Source organism: Chelmon rostratus, chromosome 19 (assembly GCF_017976325.1).
Source record: "Chelmon rostratus isolate fCheRos1 chromosome 19, fCheRos1.pri, whole genome shotgun sequence".
NCBI classification, from domain to species: Eukaryota; Metazoa; Chordata; class Actinopteri; order Chaetodontiformes; family Chaetodontidae; genus Chelmon; species Chelmon rostratus.
In genome coordinates, this window is record NC_055676.1 from 15,107,633 (window position 1) to 15,130,554 (window position 22,922).

General features: G+C 40.1%; 1 protein-coding gene across 1 annotated transcript in view; it reads right to left on the bottom strand.

Moving 5' to 3' along the window:
• The window catches only part of brinp1 (bone morphogenetic protein/retinoic acid inducible neural-specific 1), an 86,001-nt gene extending 65,892 nt beyond the window's left edge, over nt 1–20,109 (bottom strand). Inside the window, exon 1 of the mRNA XM_041960531.1 lies at nt 19,892–20,109. Coding sequence (XP_041816465.1) covers nt 19,892–20,109 — 218 coding nt within the window. The remainder of the gene's footprint in view (nt 1–19,891) is intronic.
• Between the last annotated feature and the right edge of the window lie 2,813 nt (nt 20,110–22,922).

The following is a 22,922-nucleotide window of genomic DNA, read 5'->3' on the forward strand; positions in this document are numbered from 1 at the left end:
ATTTAGCAATGTGGTGTTTAATAATACATCAGGACAGCGTTAATAAAGCAGTGTTTGGTCGGCACAGCATCTTTTAATTCTGCAAGTGCAAATTATTGCAATAAATGTTGCTTAAACTAATATTTATTTAAGTTTATTTATTTCATAGGTTCATAGCTACTGAATCAAAGCATTATTAGCATACAAATTGTAAAAGAAGAACTGAAATCTGCTCTAAGCTTAAATCTCAGACGACTGATAGAGGGAAACCTTAACTGAAAAAATGTTTACCTTTGCAGCACTTCCACTTTTAGTAGCACTTTCAGCATGTGATAAGCTCCCCATTATGACATACAGTCGATTACAGTCAAGAGAGAATCAGACCCTCATGTTCTGTACATCCTGCTCATAATGATCATTTTTACACAGACTGTGTAAGAGATTCAACGCTGTTGTAATTTCTGTCGCTGAAGTTTGTACTTATGTTGTACTGAGTTACATCATACTTTAGTAGTAGCAGCAGTATTTATTGTAAGCCTGTCTGTCACAGAGAAACAACGGAAAACAACTTCACAATTTTTGCTGTTGTTTTAAAAATGCAACACTTAGACTGCTTTAATTGTGCAACAAAACAACAAGAGCGGTCGCATGCAGAGCAGCAGAGCCTGAAGTGACTTATGAGGGCAGCAAAGTCACATCTGTTTACTGACACTTCCATAGAGCCACGAAGGCTTTCAGCATCTGTTTGGTATTGTTCCAACAATGTTAATTATTGATTATTTGGAAGTCAACTTTTAATTATCAGAGCTATAACCATTAACATGCCACACATTAATTGGGAAATTAGATTAGTGTGACAGCATAATAAAAGATGAAAAACCGACATTTAAAATCCTTGTGGTGCAAAAACAATACCATTAAAGGAGCATTACTTATTTTTAGCCTCAAGGTTTTGATTTATAGATAAAGATACAATATTCATCATGCTGAAGTCACACCAAATGTTTAATTTAGTGTTACATTATTTTGCAAACCCTGTTGTTCCAATGCTTCTGCTATATTGTCCACTGAAAGCGTCCACAGCCATGGGGCTGAACATGCTTTGTGGTTTCATCAACCTTCACAAGGCACATGGTTTTATCTCATTGATAACAGCCTCACTGTTTGCTGTTTATACTGTAACACAGCCATATTATGTTACTGCTAATGCAAACCAATCATTTCCTACTGACGCGCGAGGTGGCTTTTATTGTGAAACAGCCACAGGAAGCCGCAACGTATTTGTCACTGAGGTGAGTGCTGACTCAAACTCATTTTCTGCATTTTCTGACAGCAGATCAGCTTTAAACATTGCAGAGATTAATGGGAGAAGGTGGATCAGGCCACAGTGAGCAGCAGCAAGGTGCAGACCACGGGCTACACAACTCAAACTTCTCAGCAAGGTAAGGATACAATATTTATCCTGCTGAAGCCACGCCGAATGTTTAATTTAGAGTTACATTATTTTGCAAACCCTGTTGTTCCATTGCTTCAACAGTAATATCCACTGAAAGCCTCTGTAACCATGGGGCTAACCACACTTAGCAGTTCCTTCAGGTTCCTTCACATTCACCCTGCAGTCATCCAGTTTTGCATATCACCTTTCACATTGTACATGTTTCACATCTGATGAGTCAGTCAGCTCTGTTATTCTTGTCCATATTCCCATGATACATATTTGAATTGAAAAAGAACTAAATCAGAGGACTCATGGCTCCACACGCTATGGTTGCCTTTCACTGTACTGTATCTAGTTGGCTTTGCATGAATCTGAAACCGAGTGCCACAGGCTAAGAGCACTGGAATCATGGACAGGATGACATGCTAATTGATACATAAAAATATGATCAACATAGAGCAGAAAGGACAGAAGATTTATCTGAAACAAAGTAATTAATTAACATTTGTTTCCTCTACAAGATTCCAGTTGTATTCAGGGTGCCTGTGAAATGCAAACTTCATGGAATAAGCTGTGTTTGTTTGGTGCCAGTGATGTGGTGGCGTTTGCTCCTTCTGAAGTGAGGAGGAACAGACAGCATCGGTTTTTATGCTTTGATGAAGGATGAACCTTTCATTTTTAGCAATTTGTTCCACCACTTGTTTTTTAGGGATGACTTGACTAATACTTCAATTGCCGGTTGAAAATAATACAGTACAAAAACACCATTTTGAATCTACTTTGGTCACATTTATTGTCACATAACAAAATACTCCAGAGGCTAACAGTCAATTTCCAACACCCAATCAAAGGTGTGGAAACATCAGCTGCTGTCTATCTAATCCCTGCCCTAAAAGTCTAAATCAGCTGCAGTTGAGCTTAGGTTTGTACACATGGCAGCTGCATTCTAACAGGATTGCATTTCACCATCAAAAAAAGGTCATTTACCAGTTATACATTATCTGTATTTATAAAAATATTTCAACATAATATTGTGGCACAGAAGAAGCACTTATGCTGATACTACTGCTCTAAATTAACATATACATAATGATTAATCAAAACAACCATTATTAAAAAGAAATAACTATCTGCTCTCAGTGAAAGTAAAGTATGACATGAGATCATCTGTTATCATTTGCGATTTTTGCAAAAATTGATAACAGATGTATCCTGTATCTACCTGCTCAATGTACTGTCTTGCATTTGTGTGACTGGCTTCGAGGTACCGGTCGGTTGTCGCGCGAGCAGTAGTCTGACTGACACTGAAGGCATTTCACCATGCTGGTCAACAAGCGATTCTGCTCTTTTCCAGTCACTACTGGTGCTGATCTTTATACAACGTAATAACTTTATGAATTTCCAACAGAAATGTGTACCTGGATAAGCGTTGCTAATCCAGTTAAAAGGGTCATCGGCCTGTGTGATGATCTGTGTGTGTGTGTGTGTGTGTGCATGTGTCTGCTCATCTCTCTCACTCCCTGTTCAAATGGACAAATATGTGGATCAAGTGTGTAATTAAAAAAAACAAAAACAATCACAGACAGCCGTGATACCATTTCTAAGTAGTTTCTAAGTTCCTAAGTACAGTGGATGGGCAGTTTTCATCATGTTGGGAGGACTGGAGGGGAACAGTGGGGAGTGGGGCAGGCAAATCAAAAGGGTTGGCAAGCATGGGATGCTATTTTATCATTCATCAGAATCAGATAATTCATATCCTACATATCATTTATATGGTTTCCAACAGATTATCAGTGTGTTTTCTTGCCAGATTCGCCCGCAGTGAGGGGAGAAAATCGAACAGACGCCGAAGCTCTCGCTGCAGACTGTAAGATGACCATGGAGCCCCGCGCCACAGCTCGCTCTGTCTGAGCGACCAAATTGGTCGCAACTTGGGCATCGAAAGGCGGCAGGCAGCGCTTCGCTGAAAGAAATCTGGCTGCTCAAAAGGTGGTGATAATTCTCGTGTTTTGGACAGTTTGAAAAATAAAGCACATTATCTGGAGTAATGATTGGTGCAACTTTTTAGAAATGATATGGCCTAATACAGTATGAGCCAAATGACTGGGGGCGGGGTTGGGGGGGATCATCTGAACCACGATGATCCCATTTGTCTGTGGCCATAATACTATCTTATTAAAATTAATTAGCAAATGATCCTACACATGGAGATTTTGCATTATAGCATCCTACATTATTAACAAAAGCCCATTAAGCATTCCATCGACATAATTGATTGAATCTTTGCCACACTGTTCTTTATAGAGCCTTGCTCATCTGAGTGATAGTGGAGCACCATGAGGGCCTCAACAGAAAACGCTGGCAAGCTGCAAGGACTAAGGAGACTTTGATCCAATAATGGTAATTCCCCCATGAATGACTTTGTGAAGCGATTTTGTCTTCCCACACAGTATTGACTTATTCCCTTTCATTCTGTACATGGTGTTCCCACACAGAAATGGTGCAGCGTGATCTCATCTACTTGGATGTGATACATTTTCAGGGATGTAGGATAAATGTTATTACATCTAGACCATCATGTGGCCCAGCAGGCTTTATGAATGTGTCGCTTTTCAGAGGCTGCTTCCTTTGAAGAACAACTTGTCAAGGCTACCAACAAGGGGCTTCCGTGATTTATATCCAGGGGTAGCTTTTTCAGTTGTCCAGTTCATGTGATTTACCAGTTATGCAGCAGATGAGCACCCTGAGGTCAAACACCAGGCAAGCAAAACTTCATTCAAGCTGTCCTTGACCTCACACGGATAGAATATCAAATGGCGCTGATCCTGACTGCAAAGGATGCTCTGCTTGTATTTGAAAATTTAGGGCAACAAAGTAGTTTTCATCAACTGCATTCCCAAGTCTTTGGAAAGGGAAAGCATTGTGATTGGTTCAGAATTTGCTTGTTCTTGGATTGGGACAAAGCCTCTAATGGAATCGTAGTGGAGTCATCGTGGATTGATTCAGTTTTTGTTTCACTGAATTTATCATTTATTATGTCTTACCGTGAGTATTAATATGCAGATGACATTACAGTTTATATACAAAATATATCTTGTTTTTACACGCTACCTTTACACGCTTTGCTACAGTTTATACTTTGGTTGCATGCTAGGCCTGTGAAAAGCCGACTTCTGCGTAAAACTTTTATGTCAGAGTCAAAACAGTATTTTCAGATCCTCACACTGAATTCTTTTATTTATTATTCGGAGGGGCAAGGATATGTTATTTTGTTGTTCCCAAGCAATCAATAGCAAGTGATGTATGCACCCTGCCAACATCTTTTTTGTCTTGATACCTTTCTTGCATCAATTATTCTGTCACCATTTTTACTGGAATTAGCTGGGTAGCAAGGTAGACGTGAGAACTGATTAAGAGGTCTGGAACTAGGTTTGCGTTTTCAACCACAGTGCAATATAGGTCACATTGCTCAGTCAGGGTATTGTTCTGCTCCAGTGTGAAAAGCAATATGGACCAAAAAATCTTCGTCATGGCTAAAATGTTTAACTTTCTGACAATCAAAGCGCCTCACAGGTTGTATCTCCATGATCTGGTTGAGCTAGAGTAGACTGAGCTATTTCGAAACAAACAAGCACCCAGAATACTCTCATCATCTACAGTGCACTACAAAATGCAGATTTGCATGTTCATGTTCCTTGGGGGGCAGTATTAAGAGTTATTACTTTGGGGAAGGCCCCATAATATGAGACCTCATAACCTATGTTCCTGTGCTGCTACGGCATTATGCAGCAGCTTGACGGAAGGAAAGAAGAAAAAAAACAAAACAGGCCTTTTATGGTAATAAGGAGGCAAGGCCCAGTAATAAATCAAACAGAGAGAGATACAGTTGAAATCCTGCATGATTTTCAACCACCAGGACCCATTCAAAATATCATAGAATGAAGCTTAATCCTGTGCTCCAGTGCATAGTGAAGGGCTACGTGGAAAGAGGTGGGATATTATTAGTGGGCTGAACTGTTTGCTCGTGCCTGTTTTACTTATTTACACTTCAGTGCTGGCATGGGCAATGTTCCTGAACACAACAGTGTAAATAGCACAGGAAATTGGAGGGGTTATTTTGAAATTCTTAGTGCTACTAAAATGAAAAAAAGCAGATTCCATCAGCATAGAGGCCATGTAAAAATATCCAAGTGACTGTTCCAAGATAACGGGTTTAGATAAAATTAGATGTGCGTTAACAGTAAATCGCTTTAGACTCACTGTCAATGTTCCCACATGTCTGTCAAATTAATGATAATACTGTACACACTCTACCTGAGACGCTGGCACATTTTTCATCAAGTATAGAAACATTCAGTGAGGCAACTGACACTCTAAAAGTGCCATTATATGCACTTTAAATAGCTGATCGAGTACAGAATGACTTGATGAGAGAAGTGATAGTTTTAAGGTTATAATGCGAAGGTACAAGTTAAAGGACTGTAGGATAAAATATTGTTGCTAATCCTTCCAGGATGATGAAGAAAACTGTCAAGGAATATCGCAAAAATTGCCTCTCTCCCCCCCGTCACCCAACCATTGTTTCACAAATTGCGACAACATGTTTCCAAGTCGTGATGCATGCAACATGCCTGATGCCTGCAGAGTCCATCTGTGTAAGATGGTGGCAATGGGCTGGTAATGGCCATACTGTTGTCAGTGCAGAGGAAGGGAAGGACAAATAGACAAAAAGGGAGAGAGAGAGAGAGAGAGAATCAGTTTCTAAGAAAGGATTACATCACGGTTGTTGTGATGTACAAGAGAAACACGTAGAAGTAGAAAGGCTGTATTTAATCTTACAGTGTGGGGAGCTGGTTTGGGTAGATTTTTGATTTCTTCTGCCAGCTTTTGTACGAGCTGACAAAAGTCTGTCTCAGCGATCTCTTTTGAAAAATTGCATTGATGTATTCAGAGTCTAAACAGAGGTAAAGAAACGTGAAGAGAACAAATGAGGGAAGCCTGATCAAATTCAGAAAACTGGCTAATCTGTGAATTCATTTTCTTTCCTGTAACTGCACTACTGTTGCTATAAAGCTTTTTAGAAAGGCTTTTGGCTGGACCGTCATTTATTTAATTTTGCCTCTGCTGAAAATGTACTGGCCCCAGAAGAAATCCTCAGTGAAGACAAAGGGGAAATACACATAAATCTAATTTGCTGACAACCATAATGACACTGTTAATGTAATAAAGGATGCTCAGTGGTAACATAGCGCAAACTTATAGCAGAGTTATTCTGAGAGCTGCTGTATGTTGAAGGTTCAAGGAAAATAATGTACTTCACAGATATTCAAGTATTTAATAGGTACTTAAAATGATCCTACTATCTCCATATTCACACGTAAGCATCTTATTTATTAACCATTAACTGGAGCATATCAGCCAATGGAACGCGATTTCCTAAATAGAATATGATTGCTGGCGTAATCGCTTTGTTAGTGCACTCTGTAATTGTGATGAGGCAATGAAACGAAAATGGATCTAATCAAAAACAATCTCTTAATTCACTTTAATCTCAAGAATTTGATGGGACATGGTGCCGGAAGCGAATGCACGGGTGAGTGACATGAGCATGTGTTTGAATCTAATTAACTGTGTAATGTGAGAAGTTCTGCTGATGAACTGTTCTGACTGTGTGGGCAAGGACTGCATGGAAATGATTATTAGACTTCACAACAAATAACAGGATGGGGGCGACGTCACTCGCATTCAAGTGAAACCCGGAATCATATGGAATTTCAAAATATCTATTCTCACAAAGGGGAGAACACATGGCTGAGTGATCACCTTGAAAATGTTGCTTACATTGCATTCACAAAAGCCACCGCAGCCGAGAAGATTATTTCCCTATGCCTCCATCTCACATGTAAAGTCTTCCTGTATACTGTATATTGTTTACAGTTTATGAAACATCTCATCACCCTCCGTGTCCTATAATGCAATCACCAACAATGCTCTCCCTATGTACATATAACGAAAAACCTACCAAGGTCAAGCCATTCATGCAGTAAAACGAAACGACTGCTATTGTCTCTGCCCTCAATGCTGCTTATTGTATCTCATCCATTTGCTGCTGAACTCAATTTGCCCCATAATAACTGTCAGTCATACCCCAAATAAAACGGCATTATGTTGATGATTTTGACGCACTGTTTTCTGCTGGTGTAATGGGTAAAATAAAAAAGCAGCTCTTTCAATACAATAATCCCTTATCTAATCTACCTGAAACAAAGCTTCTTACAATTCACTTCACTCTCTTTAATTGGAGGATATCAAAATGACTTCCGTAGCGCCATATTACAGATACTGCTGTACATATGATGAGATTAAATCATTTAAAACAGGCAGTCTGGCATTCAGATAAATGGACACAAATTTGTTGAACTTGTTGGGAATTGCTGCAAAAGAGTTAGGAACTCTGAAGCAAACAAGATGTTAGAGGATAGATTTCAGCACCTTGGACAGCGATGGCTCCCCCCACAAAAAGAAGCCTGTGGATGTGGGTCAAATTCGAGAAAGCCAAAACAAGTGTTTTTCAGGGGAACACTTTTTGAAGCTGTTTTTTTTTTTTTGGGGGGGGGGACGGGTTTAAAGGATAACTTTCGTTTTTTACAACCTGGACCTTATTTGTAGCATTAAATACGACTATTTACTCACCCAGACAACTTTGGTGGCATTTGGAGTCGTTTTGAAGAAATTAGCCCCAGAGGAGCGGCGCGTATACCGTATAATGCGAGTACTCGGGGCATCCACGCGCAGCCTCTATATATCCGACATTTTGTTATGATATGCTGGTGCTATTCCCCTCTGAGCCGGCAGTCGGCTAGTTTAGCTGTAGTTTGGCACAGCTATGGTTCGTTATTGCGTATTCGTAGCTGACCGACGCAGAGTTACCCATGTTGTGGCTGGCTGCTCGCACATCTTCCACGTCAGAGGTAGTTGTCTAGAGACGCCGAATGTTGATAACATGGCACCACGGGCTCAGAGGGGAATAGCACCAGCATATCATAACAAAATATTGGAATATGAACGAGTTTCGCCGCAGATTATGCGTGATATAGAGGTTGCGCTGAGTACTTGCATTATACGGATATACGCGCCGCTCCTCTGGGGCTAATTTCTTCAAAACGACTCCAAATGCCACCAAAGTTGTCGGGGTGTCTAAATGGTCGTAATTAATGCTACAAATAAGGTTTAGGTTGTAAAAAACGAAAGTTATCCTGTAGCTTCTTTCCAGTTTGAGATGTGTTGTATGCTTGTGTGACACACATTCAGTGCAGGGTAATGTGATACTTGTGTTCATTCAATCTCACATGAAAGGAATACGGAAGGCCGAAGAGGACATATTTGTGTGTAATTTTTTTTTTCTTGTGAGCACAAAATAACTAAAAAAAAAACAACATAACACAACAACAGTCGAAAGCTCAGATCAAGCAAGTAAGTGGACTTTGAGTTGAATTTTTTTTGGGTAATCTGTTAATTTGTGATGCCAAGGCCAAAAATGGACTGTCAAGCTCTACACCTGATTTTAGTTTGAATTGACATACCTAGACATACAAAGTTTTGACTAAATACATGTTTTACTCAAGAAACTGATGACAGAGAATTAAGAAAATCACATGTGTCCTCTCTGGCCTTCCATAGAGGCTTTTTTCTAAACCCTTAATTGGCACGTACACTTTGCAAACCTTTTCTTGTGTTTTAGCTGTTTGATATCAGAAGTGTTATAGCGGACACACACATGAACAAGTCAGGCGTAATATATAACATCATCAACAGCTGCTTCGAGTCTGAAAATGAGGAACATGACTTTACTTGTTAAACCCACTAATCACGCCTTTGCTGTGTGAGCCTCGAGAGATCACAACAACCTTCCTGAGGATATCAGGCTAACTTTATAAACTCTGCACTGCTTGCTACATGGAAAATAATGTAATAAATATATTTTCACCTATATCCCCCATGTATGGCACTTTATGATTAGAATGTTCAACATCCATATTTTCTGCATGTCTTGTTTGTATACCAGCATGCTTCTTTTAGTCCATTGGTCACCTAATTTGACTTCTTGGTACTACAACAGGTGACAAAATATACTTTTCAGAGGACATTCTTGAAATGTGCTATGTCTGAAGTTAATATGTCTGTATAACTATCGCTGAGTGGCAGCTTTCCTACTAGTTTATATCCTTATTTTGGCTCATTAAAAGGTAATTAATCAAGGTTTTACTACAAAACGTTCAATATTGTTTTAAAGAGTACATTCTTGGCTTTCATTCAACCCCATCTGTGAGTCTGAAGTCCCTTGAGCTGCAGTGGTTTTTATCACATGGACTCATTTATCATTCTTAAGAGAATGTCAGCTGAAAACACCAAAGATCCACTGTCACGGAACAATATGTATTATCTATGTTGTTTGAATAAGATAAAAGAAAATTGCTGTATTGCTTCAAAAGCCGAAGAATGTCAGAAATCAATTTGACACAGCTAAAAAACCAAACAAACAAAAAGGGGGTAATGATGATTTATCTCATAATAAGAGGGCAATTGTGTTTTCCTCCAATGATTTACTCAAGCTTTAAAGCTCTAATCCTTAACATTTTAATGTAATGAAAAAGGGTTTTGATTTAATGAAAACTAATTTATTTTCAGCAACAGCCTTTCTGTGTATTTACATTGTGTAATACCTTTCGATATAGTAGTTATCATTCATTAGTAACACAGTCTGCCATTCCCATCCTGATTGGATGCCTACCATTAACGTACAATGTGAGTTTGTCTGGCTGCACTGTAAAAAGTTGCGCCGGTGTTTCTGGCACAGTAGCTGCTCCAGGAGTGTTTGCAGCACCCAGAATTCAAGGTCCTGTAATATTAAACTGCACTAAACCACACTAAATCAACCAGGACTGAATTCTGAAAAAGGCTGCTTAGCAAATAAACACACCTAGTGGTCATGTTCCCACTGGATCACTACACGAGCGGGCAAACAGCCAACATGTTGAGGCCGATATTACATAAAAGCCCAGATGAAATACATTTTGGACAAGTAACCTTTCTGAATTCCTCCAGTGCAGGAGACCCTGTCACACACTTCATCTCTACCACAGCTCGGATAACATGCCCACGTTTCCAGCGTATCGCTGGAAGTGAACTGACTCAGATGTTCTGCGGGAGGCCGAGAATAAACCTCTTTGTGTTTGTGTAGGTCACACAAACCACCAAAGAAGTGAGAGAGCAGAGGCTTGGAGCTGAGGTGCTGTGCACTGACTCTGGGACTGAACAGATTCCCAGCTCATATAATTTCAGACGTTTAAAGAATGTTTGTGAATTTGTTAATATCTCAGTGTGCCTTTGCGATTGGATTTTTGTCTCTGATTTCATTTGAGTAGTTTGACCTTTAATTATATATTTGATTCCTTTCTAAAAAAAATAATGGTGAAATGAAAGTAATTATCACTTATTATCCACTACAAACAATTATGTATAGCCTCAGTTCAGGCAGAGCTCTGAAGTTGCGCTTGTATTGACTAATCGGCATCAACTGTTTGCCATATGAATTACAATGACTTACAGCAGTGTGGCTGGCAATGCAAAATAATACTCATGCAGATGTATAGCCTGGACATTATAACCTGAAGCAATCAATTAGTTTACTCTGATAATCAGCTTAGTGATTCTCCAGCAACTCCTGAGTGCAATTGGTGTGCTGCTGTGGGCTCCAGGAAACGGCCATCCTGGGAGCCGAGAGGTTTGATGGTGGGTCCACGGAGCAGTGAGGGTGGAGCTGGCAGAGTTGGGAAGCAAAATCAACAATCACTCTCAGGATGGACTGGGCCTTGCTGGGTTCGATGTGGCCTGTGGGCCACCAGCTGACGGTCGCTGATGTATGTTATTAATTACTAGTATTATAAATCACAATAGTCATAATAATAATATTGAATGACAGCTTTCCTCAATAAACTCTTAATTACTGCTTCTTGATACTAAATGATGAAGTTGCTGTACCTGAATTATGATCTTCTTGACTAATCCTTACCCTTAAAAACCCTAATCCACACATCTCCAGAATAAGGCATTAAAAAGTGTTTTATAATGATATAAGAGCCAATGTGCTACTAATACGCATACTACTTTTACTAATAATGACATAATAATAATTCTATTTATTCCCATTATTTTAGAACTAGAATACTCCAAACAACACTAGAGTCGACCCTCACAAGTATTTTCAGCTAGTTTGCCTGATTGATATTATCCCAGGACTACAGAGTGTTTATATACTTCATTGTGACTGACACCTGCCTGACTCTGTTCTGCTATTTGTTTTGTACCTGTTGGGCAACACAAGTAAAAGCTTTCATTTAGTTGAATATAAGGAGTTTGGGGACCTCAGCACTGCCTAACTTTAACCTAAAACAAGCTCAAATCAGATAAAATGAAAAGGCCTGCACGGATTGACAACATCTTTAAAATGCAAATAAGTCACGGAGTGCAGTGGGAGGTTCCTTTGGTTTTACTTGTGTGGATTGAAATTCAAAAACGGCAAAGTAGTCACTGAATGACATTTATTCTATGGCCGGCAGCGTTTCCCAGTGTGACAGAATTGTTATAATCATTTTATGCACCTTTCTAGTTTGTTTTTGGAAACAGAGCATTCACTTAAGTGGAATATTTAGCATGATTTAGCAGCTCGGATCACCACATCGCAGACATGATAATACGAGACATGGCTGCTTCAGCATCTTCTCATCAGAGCCTGCTGCTCTTGCGGTGACGCTGCATTGCCAGTCTCAAGGGAGAGTGGCACAGGCGTCCCACGCATTGAATTAGTCAGTACTTAACCCTGACAGTTTCTTCTAGCCTCCTGTTTCTCCTCTAATTACCATCCCTTCCTTGCCAGTAATTAAGTTGTCCCACAGCGGGGGCTTTTTACCACTAGGTAGGAGAAGGGAAGTGGCATGGACTCCCTCCCAAGATCAGCCCCTGTTGATTCTCCCAAACTTGTACAGCTGTGAAATCAGCAGATCAACACCCAGTATCAGCACTGCTCCATTGACTGTAATTGCAGTGCAGCCCCGGGATAGCATTGTGCTTTGTGTATTTGTGTCTGTGTCTGTTACCATGTGTGTAAAAGATGAAATGTAAATCTGATGTGAAGCAAGTTTTTTATCTTGCGCCAATCCTGCTACATTAATAAAGTAGGATTTGAAAGTCATGTGTACATGTCATCATACTCACACACAAAAAAGTTTAAAAAAGAAAAAAAATGACTAAATTGGTGCACAACAGTGACAGGCTTTGCTGGAATGTCAGCTTGCCTGATTGGCCGAGGCGAGCGTTCGAAGCCCAAGTGTTGGAAGCGATTACTGCATCAGTCAGCAAATGGGAATTCGCGTTGTCTGCCAGAGCGTGAGGTGACAGCCAACGTCCTCTGTGGTGGCAGCGTGCTCATGACTCATCTCATCAAAATTTTCACAATCACCTCGTCACAGTATCACTTAGAAAACGCACAAGATTTATGGCTTTTACGGCAAACGTCTCCGCCGCAACTATTTTTAAAGAATGCATGTGCTGCGTTCAAGGGCCGGGTGGAAAAACAGAAATCCTGGACTCCAGGTTGAAATAACTAAAATTATTGTTTTTCCTCTTGCAAGTGTCACATTAATTGTCGTTGTTGCCTCCATACTATTCAGCATTTATCCTGACTCCACCACAACATTCGTCCTCAGGAGACTGTCTCTGTTAGCTTCTCGCCGCTGAGAAAAAATCAAAATGAAATAAAATAATAAAAAAATAAAGAAATAAGATTTAATTTTCTTTGCTTAGAATCCTTGTCCAAGTCCTGGATGTTATTAAAAACATTTTGACGAATGATAAACACGTGATTTTTCGAAGCACAGCTGTGACGCAATGCAGAGAAGGCTTTAATAATGGACGGCCTGTGTTGTTTTTTGGTTGCGAGAGAGAGAGAGAAGTGCACTTGGGTACATGGTATCTGTGAGTCATCTGAGGCACTCCAATGCCTCTGTTAGGCAGCTCTTCCTCACCTTGACTATGACCTCACTGCCAGCGTACCTGTCTGCTCCCTCATTCCTTGTTTTGATACTGAACTCACCGGACCCCCTACATGTCTCTAGCACTTACATACATTTTTTTCTATCACGCAGTTTTAGCGCCTTCCTGTCTCGCTGCTTAATGGCATCTTAGACCCCTCGATGTCCCTGTCCTCTTTCTACAGTCTGCTTCATCCCTCCTGACTTCCTGACTGCCTCGCTCCTTCTCTTCCTTTGGCTACAGCCTGCTGAATTAAACATTGCAGCAGCCTCTCTCGGCGAATCTGCCGACTACATCAAATCCGCCTTCCCTCGCTCTATCCAATTACAGATGGCTCATCCAAACTAATTCAAGACCTGAGTCGGACAAATGTTACACCTTGTTTCTGTTTAAAACAAATCGGGCCCAGATCAGCACTGACACAGACGCACTGAACACATGAACAACATGTTTTTGTCACTGCCCGTCGCTCCTCAAAGAATAAAAAAACATAAAGACATCGATTCAACACGCGATGCCGCGCTCATTAGGAATTAAAAGAAAAATGATGATTAAAAAATTGGAATAAAAGGTGAAGAGAGTCTCGAGATGCAGGGCTATCCGTTTGATGAACAGTTTAAATTAGAGGCTGAATAAAAGACGTTGTTTGCACATGCAAATTAGAGTTGTAGATTATTCATTCAAGGTTTAGTGCTGATCAAGTGGTTGTCTGTGGACTGATTATAGTTAGGAATAATTAAGATCATGAAGGAAATGTTCAGCTAGAGATACACATAATGTGCTTTCATTAAATATAATTATGTCAATCCAGTGAAAGCTGCCTCAAACAGTGGTTTGGTGCAGGTATGGAGCTAGCTGGAGGGCAAAGGTAAATTTCCATGTAATATATATTACATTATGATTATTATGATTCACTGAAGACCGACTGCCTCTGTCAAAACCTCAAAAGATGTGCCCTTGAAGTGCAGAAACAACAAAACATCACCTCTGCCATCACCTCTGTCTTTTTAGTACCTGTGGGCATGTCAGTGCATGCAAGCTAGCTAGTAGTTTTGCCTATTAGCACTTTCTCTAGCTATTTACGGGATGTGGTGGCAAGCAACCCTTCCTTTTTGTTTGTACCTGCAATCTTGGAGGTGAGGAACGTACAAAAGCAGGGATGCGAGGTTCAAAGATAAAGCTAGACAGCTTGTTCCTCTGCAACATCCCTTGTCCAGCCGAATTCTGCTTCCATTTACACAAATATAACATTTTCAACTTTTGACCTCGCATTTCTTTTTCTGTCATAGGAACAACGACATATAACATGTTATTTAGGTCCCCCTGTTGCCAATCTTTATGCTAAGCTAAGCTAAGCGAACCTGTTGCTGGCAGTAGCTCTATCTTTATTGTACATGAGAGTGGTATCCATCCTATTATGTAACCCTCGGAAAGAAGACAAATAAGTGTATATCACAAACTGTTTCTTGACACTTTCCACCCAGCGAGGAAGCTTGGAATGTACTATCAACCAAAGCAAACACTTTTGCTTGAACTGACCAAATAGAACGACAGAATCCACTGGCACAAAATAAAAATGATCATAAAAGACCTCAATCACCCCAGCAACAGACCCTTCACTCCGCCCGGTCAGGGAGGCTTGAAGGCCAAGGCAGAGAGGATGAGGAGGAGTTTCTTCCCTCTACTCGGGTCCTGAACCAGTGACTTTACACACACATCATTTCTAATCCATCCACCTGCCATACATCACTGTCACACAGATGCCACCTTATACTGCATACACGATTATGCACTAGTCATATTTTTTGCCTTGTTCTGGAAGTCACTGCTGGTTATATAAAGCCCGGTTATATTGTTTCACAGCTTCATTTTCCTGAAACGCCCACTCACACTGAAAAAAATTACAGATTATACTGTTTATTGTTCCACGTTTCAGTTTTCGCTCCAGTTTATATATTTCTGTATTTTCTAGATTTGTTCCAGGTGACTAGGAATTTCATTATCTGATTTATAAATGCAAATAATTATCTCTCTTTCAGACACTTTATTGAAGGTTTATGTTGCTTGCACTGGCTGAAATAATACAATTAAAGCTGGCCATGGCCTTTTGGCTATCCATTGGATCTATTTCGTCATTGTCATTTTGAGCACAGCTCTGCAGACGCTGGCTATGACAGTCGCCAAGAGGCCTTTTACTTGACTTCTTAGCTTGCTACCTATTAGCTTCAGAAACCGTGTAATGTTTAGTTTTGCGTGGGGAAATCAGTTGATGCAACGTTACTCAAATGAAAAGCGGCTTTTACTGCTGCCTCGTCCTCAGAGACCGCAGTGGAATGAAGTGAGACAGAAATAAATGCCAACAAGGATAAACTGAGATATTACTGACGCTAATCTCTCCCAGTTTTTGTATAACACAAAGGAACCGTCTCAGAAGAGGAGAGGCAGACGCTTACTAATATACAGTGTAATATCGAAATGAACATCATAGTGTTATTTTTCTGTTTGATCAGAGCTATAGCTGCTTTGGTAACATATTTATGTCCAAGTAATCTCTCAAGGTTTTAATAAATAGAAATAAAATTAATTTAATATAGCCTTAACAGATATTATACTGGCTTTCTGGCTTTATTTTACACATTACATTATCACACTTAGAGATCGTATGTATTTTAGCTGATTCTGTGAAATCTGTTTTGTTTGCCTGACCATTTAATTTGCAAGTACAACTTTTGCACAGGTCATTCAAAACCTTGGATGAATTTTGAGGTCTTGATGAGCCCTGGTCCAATGACATGAGTAGCTCTATCAATGCTCTCTATTCATTCACCTCAGCATGCCTTTTTAAAGTGGGATCAATCAGAGCCATTCATTGTCATAAATATTTTTATTCTAAATAACAACCCCCCATCTCACGTCTTTGATTACAGTGCAATGCTGATTTGAGGCCTTTAAAAATGCATTAATGGCTACCAGATTTGCATTTATATTGGTTTTTCTCTCGGGCACACAAGAACCTGAGATAGAGCTCTGCGAACAAAGACCAAAGAGAGAACACGCATCATCTGAAACACATTCGACCCCATAATAGAGTACAAGCAACAGAACCAGAGATGCTAGTGTGAGCAAAACAGGCTGCTGAATTTCACCACTAACTGAAACACACACTGATACGCATTATTCAGCTGCAGGTCTGATACAGGCGCGCTATGAAGCCAGCAGTGAAAGTGGCTTTCTTGTGACTGATGAATACCATAGAGGAAATGTACACTTATGCATACAATAACCGGAGAGAAAGAAAGAGAAGAATTCAGTTGAAGATTGTCATCAGAGGTGACACAGTGGTGATGCTTACTTGGATGAAACACGCTCCAATGATTTTTTTTTTAAGCGACATAAGTCTAGAGGGAGAGGATAATTGCTGCCTTGTGGTGTGTCTTTCCCCTTCAAGCGACTGTGACCTTTTCAGAGCACTAGACAAGAGGCTGGCACTTCCCAAATCTGTGTTTATTCTTCAAATTAGGCAGAGTGCCCATGTTATTAAAGATGGGGCAGATTTGTTTGTTGCTGATCAGGTTGGCACTGTCCACGCAGCGTGCCTCCGAGGTAATCTCTCTTGATAAGAGAGCCCGAAAGGAATGGATGCTTTGTCTCTCTGCAAATCTGATTCAACCACTTTCCACCACTAAATCGTTGAGGCAGAGAAAGTCCCCAGGGAAATTTACAAAGCGATTCGGTTCTCATTGCTGGTTAGAGTAGAGCACGGCTGGGCAATCATGTGGCGAGGAGGACCGGGGCTATGTATGATTTCATTCCAGCCAAACACTCCACCAGCTGATGTCACTGATTTCCTCCCACTCTGTGGTTAAAGACGTGCTAATCACAGAAATTAACTGGTGTTCCAGGATGGGATACAAATTCTTGGAAAACACTTGGATCTCTGGGGGAACATTTAATACCCTTTCCAAAAAAAACTGTATATGATTATTCACTTAATATGTATCCCTCGCTGAAGTGCATCTTTCATTTAGTCGACTTATTTGTGGTAAAAGCACTGCCCTGTCTTGCACGAAGTTTGCTGTCTGCTGCAGTAATGGATATGCTCAAAGGCATTATTTGAGGGAAATCACTCAGAGCACAGCAACAAAAGTAAAAGGAATCTATCAAGCTTAACTTTGTCTGACAGTTCCACAGACGTCTGACAGATGCAAGTGTGGATTGTTGATTGTCGTCATTTAAGCTCTAACGAGAAAATAAATTTCACACTCTTCATGCAGGATTTTAATTGTCTTGTCAGAAGGAAAGGGACATCTAGCACCGATGGCTGAATTTGATGCCACTAATGGTCTGTTAAGAGGGAGGAACAACAGGAGCCACCTGGGCCCAGAAATGTTCCCAGCAGCACCCAACATGCAAACACACACTCTCGGTTTTAATAAATCACCGCAGCATCAGAGACAGCAGTCGGCTGCTGTGCGAAGCAGCTTCAGAGGTTCTGCCTCTGAGATTCATGTCTCTGTGCAACATCCTCCTCTGTCAAGTTACACATTATGCAAATGCATTGTTTACTGTTCATGTGACAATATCAAGGCACGAAAGCCAGTGGGGACCAGGGGCTGTGGCAAGTTACCAAGAGAGACGTAGGCGACAGAGAGAGAGAACAAACTCTGCTAAAGATCTGCCAAAGGAATGTGGCATATGACTCTCTTAGTCTGTCTCAGTCTCTCAGTTTCTGAGTTAGCAGACTGCAGATGGATGCGAAGAAATCAAAGCACGTAATTCTGAGAAAGAGGTTTCCTAGGCATCTGATTTCTCTGTCTCCACCTCACTAGGTGAAATACAGTATGAGGAGCTGAACGAGAAAGACGTGTGGTGGAATATATAAACCGTGCTGCAATTAGTTTATCGTTAGAGATGTCAGTGATCAATGGTTTAAAGAAATTTGCAATGGCCCTAATTTGGGAAAAATTAGGAGTAAGATTTATATGACTATAGACATATTGAACTTTAACTAGTTGCTTAATAGCATGCATATTAGTCGTGTATCGGCTCTTTATTAGTCATTATAATGCACTTATTAATGCCTTATTCTGAATGACCATATTCTACAACTACTAGGCCATTAACTAAGTAACTAACTTTCCCCTAATTACTGCATATTGACAGTATGTATGGAAAATGTTGGACATGAGTTGCGATCTTAATAACCTAACCCTTAACCTTAATAACCCTATCCCCCAGAATAAGGCTTTATAATGACTTATAAGACCCAATATGCCATTAGTATTCACACTAATGAGCAAATAGGTAATGGTGAATATGTGTCCTGTATAATATCTAACATATATGTGTAACAGTACTATATTTGAAGTTGTTATAATGTAAATTCACACAGTATGTACGAGGAACAGATGAATTTCTCCTTAGCATGATTTATGCTTGTGGCTTAATGTGACTAAACACATTTGGGCCCTGAATATTTTCATTAGCGAATAATTCACACACCGTTTAACGTGACAAAAAATGCACAACATATGCGGTTAATCAGCATCCAGTTAGTATTGTCTGGGGTTTCCAGTTTGGCAACGTGAAGCTCATTGTGTGACTTATAAAAAGCAAACGTAAATGTGTTTCATACAGCTGCTAAAAGGTGTTTTTTCTCCACTGTTTTAAATGGGAGCTCCACCAATTTTACACATGATGATCAATTCGCGTGCCTAAACTGCTGTTTACTGTTACAATAATGATGTCACCAGGGTCAGCCTTGCTCCGGCTCAGTGTGTAACATAAAGTCTGTGTTCCAAACCAAAAGGGGAAATTATGGGAAATTTAGGATCCAGTATTTTTGGATCTTAAAGAGGATTTCTTTGTCTCTACTGTCCTGATTTTGCTTGTTCATTTTGAATTGGTCTCTCGCAATTCCCCCGACTTCTTTATGGAAGCACAATAATAAATTGCTTGAGAACCCATTGAATTGTTCAAATTTGTACAAACACTGTATCTATTATTAACAAGCTGCCTAATACTATACCAGTGCTCAAATATTTAGGCTGTTATTCTATAATAAGATCCTAAAGCTGTTTGTTTTCATCTTTTAAAAAGGCAGTGAAGTCTGGAAAAATAAAGCTATATCATGATTATTGTGTTTATATTGCATGTGACTCTGGGAATAAAACTGGTCCCAAAAAAAGACTTGAAACTTGAAAGTGCAAGTACACAGCCCTCAGAGTGCCTGCCAGTAAATATCAAAAATGCACACTTGATAGGTTAAAAATGTACACAGTGCAGCTTTTTGCAACTAAAATCTCAACAAAGAAAAACCATTAAAACAGACGGACGCTTACGAAGCCGGTGCGACATCAGCGCACAGGCTGAAAGTGAACTCACCTATAAATTTTATATCTGGTCGTAAATCCTTGGCGGAATCTTTCCACAAAGGACAGATAACTCCGAGAGTGGTGGAAAGGTCCACGGTCAGAGATGAGCCAGTCATATTGCTTGGTGACATGTTGTTCAGTGGCCAACGGGTCCTGGCGGGAAGACTGAACTGTTATATGGTCCCATATAAACAGGAAGCAGATGACCTCAATAAACCTCCAGTTCATGCTTTTTTTTAAGCCGCTCTCTGTTCATTCTCGCTCCATTATGTGGAGACCTGATGGGAGAGAAGAGAAGAGGGGAGGAGGGAGGGAGACACAGAAAAAACGAGAGCTGTTACATGACACAGTCTATTTTAGCAGCACGAGAAGATGTCATAGAGTTAGGTTAATTGTGTCGTACTGAACAAATAAGATAGTGCCCTTGTCATTGTCACTTTACTGTGACGTGATGTGTATTTATTTTCTGCTTTTTCTCACATTGCTCACCCTCCATGCCTCCCTGGAGTTTTTCTTCGAAAGCCACACAGATTGAGCCTCTCTATACAACAACTGCTACCCTTTTGCAGATGAGCATGAAGTACATCCTCCGCTTCGTGGCTGTCTTTTTTCTGCCTTTTTTTTTTAAAGCTAATTGGTGCCATGATAAGTTCTGACAAGGTTAGAGGACGGCTTTATGATATGTTATGACACCCAGCCATTACTGTGGAAGAATACCATCTCCCTTTACCCAGTGGTGTCAATTATTGCCGGAGGAAACTTTCAACTATTGACTTGCGACTTCATGAATTGTTAAAAGTATTGTGGCACAAAATATTGTCTTTTTCATCAAATATAAATAGGAATTCAATTTGGTTCAACTAAAGCTGCTAGGGATAGTTAAAACAATGATATTATTGTCCTTAGGATCACACAATGACACTGTAATACTGGATGTGAACCTGCCTGGACACACAGAGCAGATCTAAACAAGGCCAGGTTTATGGTGTTTCTTTATTTAAAAAACTCGTAGAGGCAGCAGATAACACACACCTGGATTGGATAATGCTAAGAATGCAGCTGTATGACTAATATTCTGATATATTATACAGCACAGCATGATCTTCCATTTACTTCCCCTTGCAGTAATCTTGGAGTAAAAAGGCCACAGCTGCATTACGCTGCAGAAAGGCACAACATTTAACATCACATGCTGCTTTGTGGAAAAAAAAAATCTGGAAAACATTTTCACGTTTCAAACAGAACATTAAAATGACACACTTCGTCACTGTGCATTGACTGCGAACATTATTATCCACTTGGCAGTGAAATTATGTCTCTTAGTTACTGATAAGGAAGTGATTTTCATCAGTAATTGCATTTAAGAACTTTGGCCCCTGGCCGTGGAGCACCCAACAGTGTGCTGTCAAGTGCTACTGTATGCAAAAATTCTTCCCCCTTTCATGGTTTATTAGACAATAACACATCATAAAAGAGCAGGGAAAATTTAATGGGCCTAATCTTTCCCTGTTAAACAGATGATGAACTACTTGATTGCAAAAAGTTAAAGAAATCACAGTGGCATACTTAAAGTGAGATTTTTCTCTTTCTGTCACATCACAGTTAAAATTAGTGTGTCAGTTTCTAATGACAACTTAAATCAATTCTGTATTTTTCTATTCAAACACTGTTTCACCTGCTTGGACCAGGAATAATCCAGCATAATATGAATATCTCAACCTGTGTAACTAATTATAATTATACTGCCAGATTTGAAGTATAATCAGTTCAGCTGTAACAATCTCAGCTACAAACTGAGAAGAATGGATTTCAGCTATAATTGCACATTTGACAGAAGGAAAACTAGTCCTCTTTTCCCGCCATTAACCAGATACTCAGTGACAATGTCAAAACAGTATTGTTAACAGGCCTAAGCACCATTGGTAGTGGTTCCTGGAGAAGTGCGTATATGCCCCCAATTTATGCCCCTTACTCTTACCTTAACAGCACTGATGTAGCATTGCAAGCTTGTTTGTAATTCAGAAAGCAAATGTTTGTTTAGGTTTGCTTCATCGTCCCTATTAATTTCACTGATTAAATATTTTAAAGGCCATATGTTATTGTGCTATAATTTGAGGTAAACTAAAAGCACAGACAGGCTGCAGATTTTTTTTCTTCCCTAGGATTGCAAGGCATGTCCCGCCCTACTCTACTGTGTACTCTGATTGGCTTACCCTGATATTCGTACCCTAACCACCTCCTAATGTGTGAATCTAACCAACACGAATAACTAAGTCAACGAGTACTAGCCCCGCAGAGGCAGAGTGGGGAAGGTCATGCTTTTACCATCCTAGGAAAAAAAATGGTATGCAGCACATTACTAAATGATGCTTATCAGAGGGGACGCGCAGATATGTGCAGCACCAACTGATAATACGCTGAAAAAAATCCTGGCTATACCCTGCACTGCACCACTCCTAATTATGTCAGACTAATTTGAGTTTGGCTGTCAAAATAAAGCAATATCTAATCGAGAGGAAAGAAAAGCGCAAGGTGGAATTTAAATACCTTCGATTCATCCTAGATTCAAATCTGTTGTTAAAAAAAGTAGTTAGTACCATTAACATGGATAGTTTTAGGCGTATAAGACCATCCCTAACGACAGAGGCAGCCAACCTTTCCCACATAAAGTAGCATACTGTTTTACAAGCTGGCAAAAAGCGAGCATGACAACTCTGAAACTGCACAAAAGTTCAACTTATTCAATTTAAATAGTTTGAAACATTTTGCAGACGCTTGCCTCATCTTTAAGGTCTTACATGGCCTTGCCACTCCCCCATGGAGCCAGATCATAAAGCAGAAGGATAGCAGCGGCAGAGCGACAAGGGCAGCTACCAGAGGGGACTGTCCTGTACAATACAGACGTAGCAAGTTCGGGCAAACAGCCTTCTCAGTCACAGAAACCCACAGCTAGAGTAGCCTAGGTCTTGAAAGAAGAGAGATCAATAACATTTCTGGTATTTCTGTCATCATGTATTGTACTGTAGTGCTTGCTGAAGCAT